The following is a 15,656-nucleotide window of genomic DNA, read 5'->3' as shown; positions in this document are numbered from 1 at the left end:
GGGCAAGAGACATTTGTCCACCTCCATCTTAAATGGGTCTTTGCAAATAAAAATTGGAAAGAGATGCAGTGGATTCCAATTAGATTTATTCCTTAGCACAGTCTCTTTACTCTATGTGCTGTTCTTTGGAATAAGAAGGAGATCAATACCAACCGCTGCTGGATTACCATCAATTTGGTGAAAGATGCTCTTTGGTCTGTCCAAAGCTTGCTAGTCTTCCAATGAAAAATGCTGTTAACAATCAAGCTGCTCAGACTGGCACATAACTATGTCCAGTAGTAGAAAGTGAGGACTGCAGATCAGAGGTGAGAGTGTGGTGCTGGAAAAGCACAGCAGGTCAGGCAGCATCTGTGGAGCAGGAGAATCCATGTTTTGGGCATAAGCCCTTCAGGCATTCCTGATGAAGGGCCTATGCCCGAAATGTCAACTCTCCTGCTCCTCGGATACTGCCTGATCCACTGTGCTTTTCCAGCATAATACTCTCGACATGACCAGGTCCATGTTGAGGATATCCAAAATCTTGGTACAGCTGCTGAAAAGTTGCAATGGTGAAAAGCCATTGTCTATGGCATTCCTGCTATGGTATACTGAGTGGCTGTAAACTGTTTTTAAAAAAAAAATCCCAGGTTATATGTACCAGAGAATGTCTGAGGTGAAATGTAAATATTATTTGTAAATATGACCTGTAATGACAAGTGTAATGAGGCACTTTAAGTATTGTATTGAAAGAAACTGGTATTTCACATTATGTAAAAGGTCAAACTTTGAACTACATTGTAATGAACTTGTACAAATTTTATGAATAAAGTATAATTTTGGACAAAATGAAGTGCAGAAGAACTCAGCACAGAAAGGGTAATTCAGCAGTTTGTGTTGAAAACTGATGAATCTAATGACTCTATTGAGATGAAAACTCTGAAACCATCTGGTTTCTTGTGGGAGGATACGCTAAATCAGTTGGAAGTACACTCTCTCATCTAAAAAGGTTGCTTGAAAGTGACAACTCAATTTGTTGCTTTTAGATTGGATCATATTTAAACTCAATGAGAAAGAAAGCACTTCCTAAAGTTTAAAACCGTATCCAGCTCAGCAAGAAGTTTACCTTAGTAGCAGGAGTTCAAGAAGCACCTGGTGGGGGACAGGGTTTGGATTTCAAGGCACTAACATGTGCTTAAACCTCCAAGCTAGCCAGCCTACTTAATGTCTAAGTAGGACCTACAAAAATAACATTTAGCGGCATTGCCCAATTTATTGGCAGCTGTCTGAGATGTACAGTATAATAAAGGATATATGTAAGAGTTATCTGATATACTGCAAATAATTGGACACTGAAAAGCATCATTAAACCAATGGGAAAACTGATTGTTTACAATCTCCATGTGAACAAAGGCAAATGCAGGCGAACCTCAAAACATCAGGAATATTTAATTACAGAAATGAAGGTGATCTAACTTGGGCTAGTTGGCTGGTACACTGTAATGTGTGGTGCTAGAGATGCATAGGTCAGGCAGCACTCGAGCAGCAGGAGAATCGACATTTTAGTCATAAGCCCTTCATCAATGCCAAACGTTTTGACTCTGATCTCCAGCATCTGCAGTCTTCACTTTTTCCTGGCACACTGGAAAGGTCACATTTAATTTTTGAAAAACTTGAGAGCACTGGACAGTCCTGAACAAATGTTGTTGATTTTTATTGTTTTTTTTTTGAAAGTACACTTTTCCAACATTTGCAAAAAGAAATTATTCTGCTGCTTAGAAAGCCAGTTGGTGCAGGACCAGTCTGCAGACTTTAACTTGAAATATAGAAGCTGGGGGAACCACACATTTTTGGTTGTCTTCTCTTGAGAACTTTTATTACTAAGATTAAACTACTTTTGTCAGTCGAACATCGCCTCTAATTTTTAAAGCAGTTAGTTTTTGTAGTTGTTGGATGCGATGCGTAAAATCAAACAGCCTTTGTCCATCCACTTGAACCCGGAATTGCTGGTGTTCACATAGGATTTCCATCTAAAGTTAAATAAATTGAAATGTCACAAATTGTGCAAATTATGGAACATGTGAAACAGAAGGTGGTCATTTGAAACATCAAACCTGTGCTCGTGATAGTTTTCCAATCAGCTCCACTCACTTCCTCTTCCCCTTTAGTTTTACAATTATTTTTCCCAAATATCACATTCATTTTAAAGAGTTACTTGTGAATCTGCTTTTATTACTTCTCAGTTAGTATATTCCAGATCACCATCATTTAATGTGCTTTAGGAAATAAAAAAGTCCCTTTTTATCAAAAGGTACTTCTGAAGAACTTAAATCTAGAGTACAGTTTCCAGTCAGTGAAAACATTTTCTCCTCGCTCAAAGCACTTCATGGTCTTGAACACCTCTGTTAAATCTTAACCTTATGTATTCTAAGAATAATGTCAGCTTCAGTCTTTTCTCCAGATATCTGAATGTCTTGATCACTGTATCCTAGTAAATCTCCTCTATATCCTAAAGCCTTGACATCCCACTTGAAGAATAGGCCATGAAACTCCAGCTAGGTTTAACAAATGTATAAAGTTTTGTATAAATTTCTCACTTTTGAACTCACCTATTTTAAAAACAGCTTTCTGAATTTGTCCTGCAACTTCAACTGTTTGTGTAAATGAACCCCGCCCCCAGGTCACTTTGTTCCTGCACCCCATTTAAAATTATATGACTTTATTCATGTCACCACTCTTTCCAAAATGTACTTCAATAGATTTTGGTTTAAAGCCCAAGTGCACATGAAAAGGTGTCTTGGTTCAAGGAACAAAATCAAAGCACTAACATAGTCTGCTATCAATAATGTGTGCTATATAGGATTATTGCTATTTGGCATCACCACAAAGTGAAACATTCACTCTTGTTTATCAAAGCATAGGAAACCAAAGCTGGATTTACAGTTTTAATTGCATTGCCAGTTATTTACAATCATACACAGAACAATCATTCAGATATATGCATCTCTCTTACTGGAAATGGTTTCACTATGATATGCAGATGGAGGGTAACGAAGTGGACTGTGGCATTCATTCTGATGCTATTGGCAGACTCCGAGAATGATTTGTCATTGCAAAGGTACCACATATGAGCAGAAATTGAACTGAATTCAAGATAATGAACTTACTTATATATGGATGCAGATTTTTGAGGCATGGCTAAAGAATTGAAGGATCTGTAAAATTATTTGGAATTGAAAGAATAGATAGATATGGACCAAGGGCATGCAGAAGGGATTAGTTTAATTTCGCATCATGTTCAGCATATCGTGGGCTGAGGGACCTGTCCTGTGCTGCGCAGTTCCATGTTCTATGAACCTTTTCATTTAGAGGCTATGAGCATGTGTCAAGGTCAGCAGTTGACCCTCAACCTTATTTGATTTTGAGGTAGCAACATTTTAAACTGAAGCAGTTCTTCTGGTGTAGGTACAGCCATCGTGTTGCAAGGGACAGACGTAAGGTTTTGACCATATGGTTGGATGATCTCACGCCAACCACAATATTAGCATGGGCTCATTTAACTAAGGTGGAGATCAAGCAGTCATATTTGATCTCTCATTTCTGCTATATCATCCTGATGCTTATATTCACTTATAATCCAAGTATCTCAAGCTTTTATAGTTACAATGATGTATATACTTAAGTGCAAATAGTACACTATTGTGATTGATTCGTGTCAGCCTCACCCATCCTTTACTTTCACATTTACTTTATACAGTTCTACAATACAGAAAGGGGCCACTCAGTCCATTGTGCCTGTCCTGGCTGTTACAAAGAATTCTCCAATTAATCCCACACTCCTGCACTTTCCACAAACAAACTTTCAACTCCATCAGTCTGGAATCCAGGTGGCAGAGTTTAAATGATAAGTGTCTAATCTATAGCACTAATGAACGGCCTGCAAAGATCGAATTAACAATCCTGTGTGGCTATTTGTTTTTATCCTCTTTATGGACCAATGAACAGAGATGCCAGTTGTGCTCTTACTGCTATTCTGACCCATTAAAACTACACAATCAAAGGATTAAGTCTGAATGTGGCATGAACTTGTTAAACATCCCAAAACTCAGGGAACATTGTAATTGTGTCTTTTTTAAAAAAAATTATTCACTGCTTTTTTTGGTAGAAATGAACTGTAGGAGTTTACGTGTTGTTATATTTGGCCTAGATATAATTTAAATTACGATAAAAAGATTCTATTAAGCTCACTAGGTTGATTTTATAGCTATTCACCTTTACACAAATGGCTTTTTTTGACATTTCCTTCAGAAACTACACAAAGATGGCACAATCTTTACATTGTTTGACATCACAACTTACCTTGAAATGCTGCATTGGCGTGAAAGGGAAGTACGGTATGTTTTTCTCTTCTTTCCCCCATTTGCCTGAAACTTTGGCATTCCGTACAACTGAGCGATCCCTGAAGTTAACAGTCACTTCAAGGCCCACGTCTGTATCTGGTTCTGAAGGGTTGCCGATGAGACTTAGTACAAAGCTGTTAGATAATCACAAGTGCAAACATTGAGTCCATGTGATCAGGAATAAAAACATCACATTTGTAAAGTTTATCTTGTTTTATGACTCACTTTCTTCTTGTACTCCTGATTGAAGCAGCAAGTTACGTTAGATTATTAAGCCAAAATTGCAAACAATTCTTAGGTACCTCACCTAAGCAACAATACATATGCAATTCTTGATAGGGATGTCAGCAGGTGTTTAACTGTGATATACTTCAACCATAATGATCTAGATTGCACATGCCAGGTATCCTTTTAACTGCTCTTGGAGATGGTGAAAATCCTGACAAAATGTTTCTTTCCCATCGTGTCAGTTATAGCTCATATATATTCTTTAATATCTAAGTTACGGCTGTAAGGTGTAAAACTGAAAAAGACCTGTTTCCATGATACCAGAAAATCATCAGCTAGGTATTCAGCATTCTAATGGTGTGACTCCAGAATCAAAATGGAAGAAAATTCCAATTTGAAAGTAACCATAGAAAGATGCAGCAGGGAAGGAAGTCATTCAGTCCATCATGCTGAACTCAGGTCTAAACTTATTTTCTTCATTTATCAATTTCCTTTCATAAGATTTTTTATTGTATCCAGCCATTGAGGCAGCACATTGCAAACATCTCATCTCACTGCATGAATTTCTCTGTCACCTTATGAATTGTTTTCCAATCACCTTTAAGTCTGTGTTACCAGATCACCTGGGAAGATGTATGATTTTAACCGCATTCATTAGTAAAAATTACCAAAATACCATTATAGGCATCTTCATCACTCCCACTTGAAAATAATGAACATAAGACAACAAAGAAAGGGAGATGGAATTTCAATAGTGGTTTGAGCATCTGAAACAAGCTTGAGACACACTTTTTGGGAAAATGTTTCTCATGGAAAAAGAAGCAACACTTCTAGAAATTTATGTTGAATACTAAAACTTAATTCATGTGTACTAAAAAAAACACTTGTCTTCACATGTTCATTAATGTGCTTTGTAACCAATAGAATGACTTTTAAATTGCAACTAGCCAATATGCGTATTGCACGATCACACAAGCAAAAATTAGAGATATGACTAAATAATCTTCTTTGGTAACATTAGCTAATAAATATGGTCTAGAAAATGGGAGATGGACCTTGCTCTTCTACCAGTAATGCTGTGGCATCTTTTATATTCACCTCATATTAGGCAGAGGTCTAAGTTAGCCTAAGATACTATTGCTGTAGAGGTAGAAAGTAAATGCCTAAATTTTATAATTCTTTCTTTGAATGGTTAAACTGAACATTTTTCGAACTGGGTTGTCCAGGTCAGTTCCAAAGGATGTAGCTTCAGCTGAAAAAATAGGAAATTAATAGGTCACAGGTTTCCTAATTTTTAAAAATTTATGTAGAAGCAGGAGATGAATAGAAAGAAAACTTTGTGGGTGGTGCATAAGGGAGTTAGTAGGAGTTTCCATTATAACAAAGTTCAGTGCTCTCATTGGAAAAGGATTTTTACATGCCGGAATAATTAGCACCACACTGCCACAAGATAGTACCAATAAGTGAAAGTATCAGAATATAATTTTCAGATGAGGAGCAACTTATCTATCTCCTTGCTACTTTTTTTTCCAGAAGTTGCAGCATTTTGAGACCGAGTCAATGAAGTTCTAACTTCTGGACACCTCAACCATAAATTCCTCATTATGTTGAAGGCACATCACCTGCTACCACTAAATGTTTCATCTAAGCTCATTCAGAAAGGCTTTATGGCCTGAATTCTGTTGCAAAATTGCAACTGCCTGGAGGGAATTGCAACGCCATAGGATCCTTAGTTATAAATAAATCATGTGGAAGCAGGAGCTGAACATAAAAGAAAGTTTGGAGGTTTTGCATAAGGGAATTGCAGATGACACCATTTGACTAATAGTGCTCCACGTGTAGTTAGGAATATGATGGAATACTCTCCACTTGCCTGGATGAGGGCAGCTCTAATTCAACAGGGCCAACAACATCCAGAGCAAAGCAGAGCACATGATTGGTGCTCTATTCACAATCTTAAACATTCACTCCCTCTCCCACCCACACACAATGTCAGTCGTGTGGTATGTGGCAGCAAAACTGCCACGGATACTTAAACAGCAACGTATAGAACCTCTACCACCTGGAGGTACAAAGACAGCAGACAAGACCACCTAGAAGTTCCCCTCCATTTCACATCACACCCTGACTTGAAACTATATTGCTATTTTTTTCACTGTTGCTAAGTCAAAATCTGGAACACTCAAATATTGCAATAGCTGCACCTGCACCATATGGAGTTCAGGAAGGCAGTTCATCAATACCCGCTCAAGGGCAAATAGGAATAGGTGTTCAGCACTGGTCTGGCAACAACATCCATACCTGAAGAATGGATTCATAAAGTGGATGTTTTGGAAAATATTGCAGGACTGAAAAATCCTCCAGCAGAGCAACAGATGTGAGCTGGCCTCATGCTGATATTTGCTTTCCATTCTGTTGAATTTTTAAAGTACAGTACTTGCAACATTTGCCATATTTGGCCTCTCAGCTGCAGATTTATATCCTGTTAATAATAAGTGATTACTTAACAACTTTCTGCATTAAGGTATTTTTATAAAAATGCAACACTCAATTCCTTAAATTAAACAAGGGATGCCTGACAGACTTCCTCTGCTCTTTTCAAAGATCATTAAGATGTTTGATTTTGTGGCAATGTAGATTGGTCAAAACAATCACTTAAGCCAATTGTTTACTGTCATTGCTTGTTGGTATCCTGGATATGATGTGACAGCTTACATGTGATCCTCAATATGGCAAGATTTCCAGACTTTTGTGTGAAATGAGAGCACTTTAAATTGTGTTTAATACTTTAAACAACATGCCCTTATTGATGGAACATGCCAGGGTCCCTTGTTCTATCCATCCTGTACTGAGAGGTGACACAAGACAGAAATAAACACAGAAACAGTTGGCAAATCTGTCCTTATGCAGATAAAGTTCATTGTATGAAAGAGGAGGTTAGTTTGAAAAATATTATATTTGGAACGTTAAAAAATACAGTGTTTGTCTCTGTTTGGGATGTGAAAGAATTGATTACTGAATAGATTAAATCTGAGGAAGAATGTTTAGATTTGAATGTAATTAAGGGTTCAGACTGACACATTGAGACATTACACTTTCATCTCAACAGTGTCATATTTAATTTCTACTTCTGGTCTAATTATCTTGATCTAGGGGAGAATACATTGGCTCCCAATTTACATCAATTGCCTTGCAAAACCAGAACAAAATTTCTAAAACGTATTTAATGTTCATACTGAAGTTGATAGAAACCATACCTGTACTGTTTCAAGTAATGTTTAATTCAGTGACCCAAAAGAAAAGAAGACATCCTTAACTAGACTGAGTTAGTTGAACTCAGGCAAGGGGATGTTAATGCTGCTAAAATAAGCCTCAGTAATAATAAGAAAAATAACCCAGAGCTCCCACTACTGAGCATTATTAAGCCACTGCCAGATGGAAAATCATGTATTGGGTGTCAGCTGGGAATAGAATCCATTTCAGTTTTGTTAACTATTTATATCATCTAAACAATACCTAATTTAACAAGCTACCAAATCCAGAACTATGGAATTATGTCACAGTAAAAGGGGCATGGGGTATTGATGTGTTGTCTGATCAGTAACTTTTAAAAGAAATACTTTGAAAATGAAAGTTGAGAAATGTGATAAACTGCATTAACTTAACATTTCATCCCTTTATTTTCCCCCAAAGTGCCAGGTTCCTTTACTGCTAAGGTCTCATGTTGTTGTTTTGAAATGCTTGAACGACTAAATAGCACTATAAAAGGTATTACGCCTTCCTGTTCACCAACAAATCCAACTATAAATGTAGAGACTTGAGTTCTTTGTTTATCTCCAACTGTACTCCACTGCCTTCATTTTTATTTTAATGTAAACAATTTTAACCTTAGCCACTACAATATATAAGACAGATAAGAGAAAGTGTATGTGAGCTCAAAGATGAATGCAACCTTTTTCTCTGAAAATGTTGGTACACGTACATAACCTGTGAGAATTTGGGCTGCTGACCATTGTTGTAGATGAGAAATAAAGGATTCATATGTTTTTGACTAAAGATGAACCACCAGTATATAAATAGTTCATGATTAAGTCTTGGGAATGTTTGCTTTCTTGTGCTGAACTATCCTTTTCCCCAGAGCCATGAGAAAGTAAACTGTGACATGTTTACTAAAGAATCAGGAATGCTAATTCTTCCTGTGCCAAGAACTCCAATCTCTCATGTAAATACTGCCTCCTCTTAAGACTTTTTCAATTTATTATTGCTTATTTTTTACAATTTATTACTTCTCTGTAAACTCCATACTTTTTTAACTACCTTAGTTTCTCCTTTTCTACTAGACTGGTTTACTCTCTCACTCTGTTTGCGAATGCTATATTTTTAACGTCATGCATTCCCAGGTCTTTCCTTCAGTGACCACCCGACTTTCTCATTTCTATCAACAACTGCTTTTCCCATCAGTCATGCTCCTCTAGAGTTAATGTCATAAGGTGCATCTAACAAACTATCAACAATCTTCCCTTTCTATCTCATCCAATGAGATCTTGCTGAGGAGGCTTTCCTCACCCATGGTCCAGTCTAGGGATCATATGAACTGAAGTAGCTAAGTTGTCTTCAAGCTGTTTTGTCATCCAATGAGACCACAACGTGACCTAACTCCACATACTCACCATTGCCCCATCATTGCTCAGACCATCGGAGTTGGGTCATTATGTTGAGGTTGTATAGGATGTTGGTGAGGCCATTTTTGGAGCACTATGTGCAGTTCTGGTCTGCTCTGCTATTGGAAGGATATTATTAGATTGGAGAGGGTGCAGAAAAGATCTACAAGGATGTTAATGGGATTGGAGCACTTAAGTTATGGAGAGGCTAGATAGGCTGGGATGTTTTTTCACTGGAGCGCAAGAGGTTGCAGGGTGACATTAGAGGTTTATGAAATCTTGAGGTGAATAGCAACGGTCTTTTCACTAGGGTGGGCAAGTTCAAAATTAGGAGGAATATTCTTTAAGGTGAGAAAAAGACTTTAAAAGGCACCTGAGGGGCATTTTTTTCACACCGGGGGTGTTTCGTATGTGAAATGAACTCCCAGAGGAAGAGGTAGATGTAAGTATGGTCACAACATTTAAAAGACTTTTGGTCAGGTACATGAATAGGAAATGTTTAGAGGGATATGGCCCAATTCGGGCAAGTGGCGCTTGTTTAATTTGAGAAACTTTGTCAGAATGGACGAGTTGGACCGAAGGATCTGTTTCCATGCTCTATGACTTTTGTTAAAATTAAAGACTGATTGATTGAGAATAAAATGCTGTTTTAAAGACAAATTCAAAATGTTTACTTTTCTGCGTATATGTTTTCCTAAAATCATTCCAGTAAAGGTTGACTCCGATTTGTAGAATATGACTGCTAGTCTCAGAGTCAGAGCCAGCCTATCAGTTCCTTAATGTCTTGATTTAAAATTGCTTCTTAGCTGTAAATTCCAAGCAATATACTGTTTATGTAAACTTGGAGCTCTGGTGTTGTTTGGTAAACCTATGCTATACTGTCTCCAAGGCCACATGTCCTTACTCTAGTATGCTCTAACTAGAGTTTTTTTTTATGTGGCTGAGTCATGACTTCTATCCCTTGTATTCAAACCCTTGAGATATACAGGCCAACATTCTTTTACTCTTTTTGATTTTTATTTGTAGCTGTTCAGGGAATTTTATAAATCTTTGTTCATGGGAAGCATAAGTCTCTCTGGACTTCATATAGTTTGAGATTTTCACCATTTAGAAGATATCTATCCTTTTTAGATACAAAGGAGATCAGCACACACTTACCCATTATGGAATCCCTTTGCCACAGTTTTACCCATTTATTAAATCTTTCAACATCTCAATAATGTTATGCTTCCATCACATTGTTTAGTATGTGGCTCTATCTTCATCATGTAAGAGATAAATCAATATGGTGAACAATTTAGGCCTCATCTTTGTGAACACCATTAGTCACATTCTTCGAATCATCCCTGCTCTGTTTCCAGCTAATAATTTATTAGCTTCAAGTTTTAATCAGATCTCTTCTGAGTGACTTTATCACACAACTTATATAAGTACATTTAGCTGACATAACATGCACAAACATTCCCCTGTACTCTAATTTAGTCACAGTTATGAAAGAAGTTTAATGAACTTCATCAAGCATGATCTGTTCCTGACAAGTACATACAGGCTTTCTGATTAGTTTAAAACATCCTAGCTACTCAGTCATTCTATCCTTAATTATATCCTGACAACATTTAACTGGGATTAATTACCTGGTTTCCCCATTACCTTCCTCAAATAGCAGAATGATGTTAAATTTCCCAAATTCAAGAAACAGTTCCTGAATCAAATAAACATCAGAAGATTACAATGTATCAACAAGGTTCTTATGTACTTCCTAAAAAACCCTAGGATGGAAACCATCTGCTCCTGGGATGGAACACTCCTTTTCTTTATTTCTGTAATTTTGCTTGCATCAATTATATTGAGTTCCTTTTCTTTTTATTCTTCCAAATTTCCTGACATAGAATTTTCTTCCTCTACTGTAGATATTGATGCAAAATGATTCAAAATAATTTAACATGTCCAGCACTTCTTTTTGTACTTATAATATTGCCACTACATTTTTAAGAGGCCCATAAAGCTCCTGAGCATATAGATACTGAATAGTCTGGACAGAGTAGATGTTCAAAAGATGATTTTACTGGTATGAGAGACTAGGACCTGAAGGAATAGCCTTAGAGTAAAGGAATAGAGATAAGGAGAAATGTCTTCAGCCCGAGGGTGGTGAATCTGTGGAATTCATTGCCACAGAAGGCTGTGGAGGCCAGGTCATTGAGTATATTTAAGACTGAGATGGATAGGTTCTTGAATATCAAGGGTTACATGGAGAAAGCAGGAGAATGGGGTTGAGAAACTTATCAGCCATATTGAATGGCAGAGCAGACTTGATGGGCTCAATGGCCTAACTTCTGCTCCTATGTCTTACAGTCTTATAGTCTAACACCAACATTTTTCTAAAAAGAAACATTGATTGTTACTGCTTGCAAGTTTCTTTTTTTTGTAATTGTTACAGTGTGTATACAATTCCAGGATGTTGTACTGTATTGTGATATACCACAATATCTGGCAATGGACACTAATGAAGCCTTCTTGAAATAAGAGTTGATTATAAGTGGATTCTGATAGTTTAGGCTCTGTTCCAAACTGTTCCAGAGTGTAAAGGACTGCTCAAAACATGATCTGCCTGTTACTCACATCGGCTACTGTCTACTTCTGCTTTAATTTATCAAGGAGCACTGTGCTGAAGACCTTGCCAGGTACCTACAGCAATGCTATGCCCCTCCAGTGATTTCAATTGTTGAGATTCCCTTTAGTGGACAGGTTGACAATTTCTGTTTGTGTCCAGTTATCCAGGACATCCTCCAAAGTCCAGATTTACTGAACATGTCTGTGCATTGCATTAATGCAGTGTTCTTGCCTTGGTTCTGAAACTCTGCTGGTATCTTATTGATACCAGTGTTTTGCTACTCTTCAGGCTCTTGATGGTCCTCTGATTCACCAACTTCTCCAAGGTTGACATCTAGATGATCATACAGGAATTGACTGATAGAAGAAGCAGGTCAATGTTCAACTGCTAAGACGTGGTATGGTCATCCAATTCAAATGTGAAGTTAGGGGTGAGATGGTTAGGGATATCCATAAGTGTTCCATTCATCTTGCTGTTGCTCCTGAATCATCGATAATGTCTTACTGCCTTAGCCCAACCATATTAAGCTGCTTCATCAATGACCTTCTCTCCATCATAAGGTCAAAATGGAGATGTTCGCTGATGCCTGCATAATATTCAGCAGTCTCTAACCTAGGAAGCAACATCTCCAAGAGTTGGAGGGATATGGGCCGGGTGCTGGCAGGTGGGACTAGAGTGGGTTGGGATATCTGGTCAGCATGGACTGGTTGGACCGAAGGGTCTGTTTCCATGCTGTACATCTCTATGACTCTATTTATACGAGTCATCAATGCAGCATCTGATCAGTGTGGGAATCCCAACCATCAACATGCCCATGAGGCTGTGACTCTATATGTCTGCTGTCATATGAACAATAACCTATGCCAGTGAGACAGAGAAGTGAACAGTAAAAGGTGTCACATGACTTGGATACCTAACACTAGTATTGCCTACTGAAGTTTTCCATTACATGGAAAAACAATATGTTAACAATATGTTAGAGAAGTGATTGAAACGAGCAGGACACATATTTATTCTCCTGAACATTATGGCTTGGACTGGAATAGCAGTTGAGTGGACATCACCAGATGTGACAACAAGACTGGGCCAGACAAAGAAGACCTGACAAAGTACATTTAGAAAGAATTTTAAAGAGCAGAACATCAAAGAGATTTCTATGGACTCAGGTTGGAGGTGGAGACTTGCCATCCATTGTCCTGTTGGGACAGAGGATGTAAGTTTAAATAAGAGCATTTATCTTGTCACCTGCTGCTGTTCTCTGGAATGATACTAGAAAATTCATCTATATTCCTTAATACAATAGCAACAATAATAACAGGTGATATTTTCTCAGAAGATAAGTAGCCGTTGTGAATGGGTAATGGGGCCGTGTAACATTTTACTGATATTGAGTGTGGCACTGCAACCTCAGCAGCATCTCCACTTAAGTGGTGGCCACTACATAGGCTGGAGCAAGAGGAGGAACCCCTCTGTGGTGAGATGTCTTCAAAGTCCGAGTAGGCTGGAGAAAGTGAGGACTGCAGATGCTGGAGATCAGAGTTGAATTAACATTTCTGGCATAAACCCTTCATCAGGCATTCCTCATGAAGGACTTATGCCCAAAACATCGATTATCCTGCTCCCCAGATGCTGCCTGATCTACTGTGCTTTTCCAAAACCACACTCTCATTTGTTATTACAGTGCTAGAGCCCAACAAGCAGGCCTTTGTAATTCGAGAAGAGGGTGGTAGGTGTGTGCATTTTCTATCGAGTATCCGTGGAGGGATGAAGGGAGCACCAGTGAGGAGAGCTTTCTCTTGGCCGCGTGTCCACAAAAGAGGCTCGACTACTGAGTCGCTGCCAGACTTTTACACTACTAACTTCCTGTGAGACAGCAGTGCTGGTTAACAAGCTGGGAAAATGTATGCGGATGGAGAAGAGGGCAGAGGTAGCCTATAACTGGCAATTCAGCATTTGACCGCACCCCTATCATTCTCAATATGAGAAGGTACTGATTCCCTCCAAATGTATTCTGCTACCATTTTATCAGCCCTTCTACCTCCCAGCCAATTTCCCAAGACATGACAAAACCCAGCCCAACGTGTGCATCAAATGATAAACTGTTAGAAGTAAAATGCTCATTTTTGCTCCTTAAATGGTGACCTCTGACATGCCTCAAAGTTTGTTGCCTGAAAACATTCCTGCTTAGTTCCACTGGGACTGGTGGGGAATTGCAACTATATGTGGCTGGGTCTCAAATTTAACTTTTGCAGCCAAAGATAAAACCCATTAAGGAGCGACTAAAATTATTCACAAGACAGTGAGCAAAGGCTGTGTGTGTAGTGTGTAATGTATTAATGTTCACGTCATTTGCATTCCTACTCTCTAACAATGACAGACTTCATTCATTATTTACAATACTGTTGTTTTCAGTGCCTTTACTATTCTGTTCCATCAAAAAAGTTTAATATTTAACCGATTAAACGTTTGTTGCATAAACCAATTACGTATCCATTCCTTTGTATGGAACTGTGTGATAAGAGAGCACTGCTTCTGGGACTGTAATGATAAACAACCAATGTGTGAGGTGCATACAATACTGTTTGTGTTGCAATGCTGAGTTGCAGGGCACCACTAAACAAGAAAATTACCCCGAGTCCAGAGTCGCGTGTGAAAGGAGGTGTCCCAGCTCACTCTACCTGTTGGGATGTGAATGAACTATTCCTGTGATACTCATCTTCATGGATGGTTTCAACCCACCTTTGATCTCCCCCACAAAGGGCTTTGTCTGTAAAATTAAAACAATGGGGTAAATGAAAGAAACAAGATTAAGCTTCAGTGATATTAAAATACATTTTAACCACTTTAGAGGTTATTTAAGATCTATAAAATGGGAAACGCGAATGAAAGCTAAATAAAACAGTCATTTGAAGGGTCAACTCTATAGTTATGAATGAACCCACAACATATGCAAAATTGTACCCATATATGCCTTTTCATCCCTCAAAATACACTTCATTCATAACATTCTAAACATTTTAAATTGAATATTACAGAAGGCTGAACAGAATTCAACTTTTCTGCACATTCCACTTTGAGATGCTGGTTCAGATCTCAAACTCAACACCGACTGTGCTGACTTGACACAACTCTTTCAAATGACCGAGTCTAGGTTATCTATACAGTTTATACTCCGCACAATCGAAAGCAGTTTCCAAACTGGCACAAACACGTGTTTGTTTTTACATCGCGTCCCTGATGATGTTTCTTCGAAAACAAATAGAACATTTGTACAAGTGGAAATTTAGATTCAGCAGCACCAACCGCGATCGCTGATCCGGATGCACGTGTAGCAGCTAGTTAGTCTAAATGGGCTTTTCCATGCTGACTTTAACAACAGTAAAAGGCAACAATTTAAAACGGCACGATGATCTAGAGGGAAATATACAATCGTGTCAAAATGATCACATTCTCCGGTCTAAATGTGTACTTTTTAAAAAAAAAACTGTTCCGACTTACAGATGATGAGTTGTCGTTATCCGCCATGTTTTGTGTAGTTTTTTTTTGGTTAATAGATAAGGGTTTGAGGTTCAGGGTGAGTTGCACTAGCTATAGTGGAGGTGACTGGGTTTTACAGGGTTATCTCCATTTGAAAGCCGCTCCTCTCCGAGCCGCGCCTGACTTCTCCATCCTCTCTCACTCAGGACAGCCACCGCTGCCATGGTAACCCGGGCGGGGGGGCGGGGCCTAACTTCCCTTCCCACCCCAGGCCCCCACCGACCGGTTACCACGGTAACGCGG

The 15,656-nt window shown here is 38.4% G+C and overlaps 1 protein-coding gene across 1 annotated transcript; it reads right to left on the bottom strand.

Annotated features, from left to right (window-relative positions):
• Positions 1-1,669: 1,669 nt before the first annotated feature.
• LOC140475944 (galectin-related protein) lies at positions 1,670-15,605 on the bottom strand. Its single transcript, XM_072567858.1, has 4 exons — positions 15,375-15,605; positions 14,555-14,643; positions 4,336-4,510; positions 1,670-2,006 (listed from the first exon to the last, which is right to left on the bottom strand). Exons 1-4 carry the CDS (start codon positions 15,399-15,401, stop codon positions 1,863-1,865), a joined length of 435 nt encoding a protein of 144 aa, XP_072423959.1. The 5' UTR covers positions 15,402-15,605; the 3' UTR covers positions 1,670-1,862.
• Between the last annotated feature and the right edge of the window lie 51 nt (positions 15,606-15,656).

The sequence above is a fragment of the Chiloscyllium punctatum genome, chromosome 4 (genome assembly GCF_047496795.1).
Source record: "Chiloscyllium punctatum isolate Juve2018m chromosome 4, sChiPun1.3, whole genome shotgun sequence".
NCBI lineage: Eukaryota > Metazoa > Chordata > Chondrichthyes > Orectolobiformes > Hemiscylliidae > Chiloscyllium > Chiloscyllium punctatum.
This window is presented reverse-complemented; position numbering and strand designations above follow the sequence as displayed.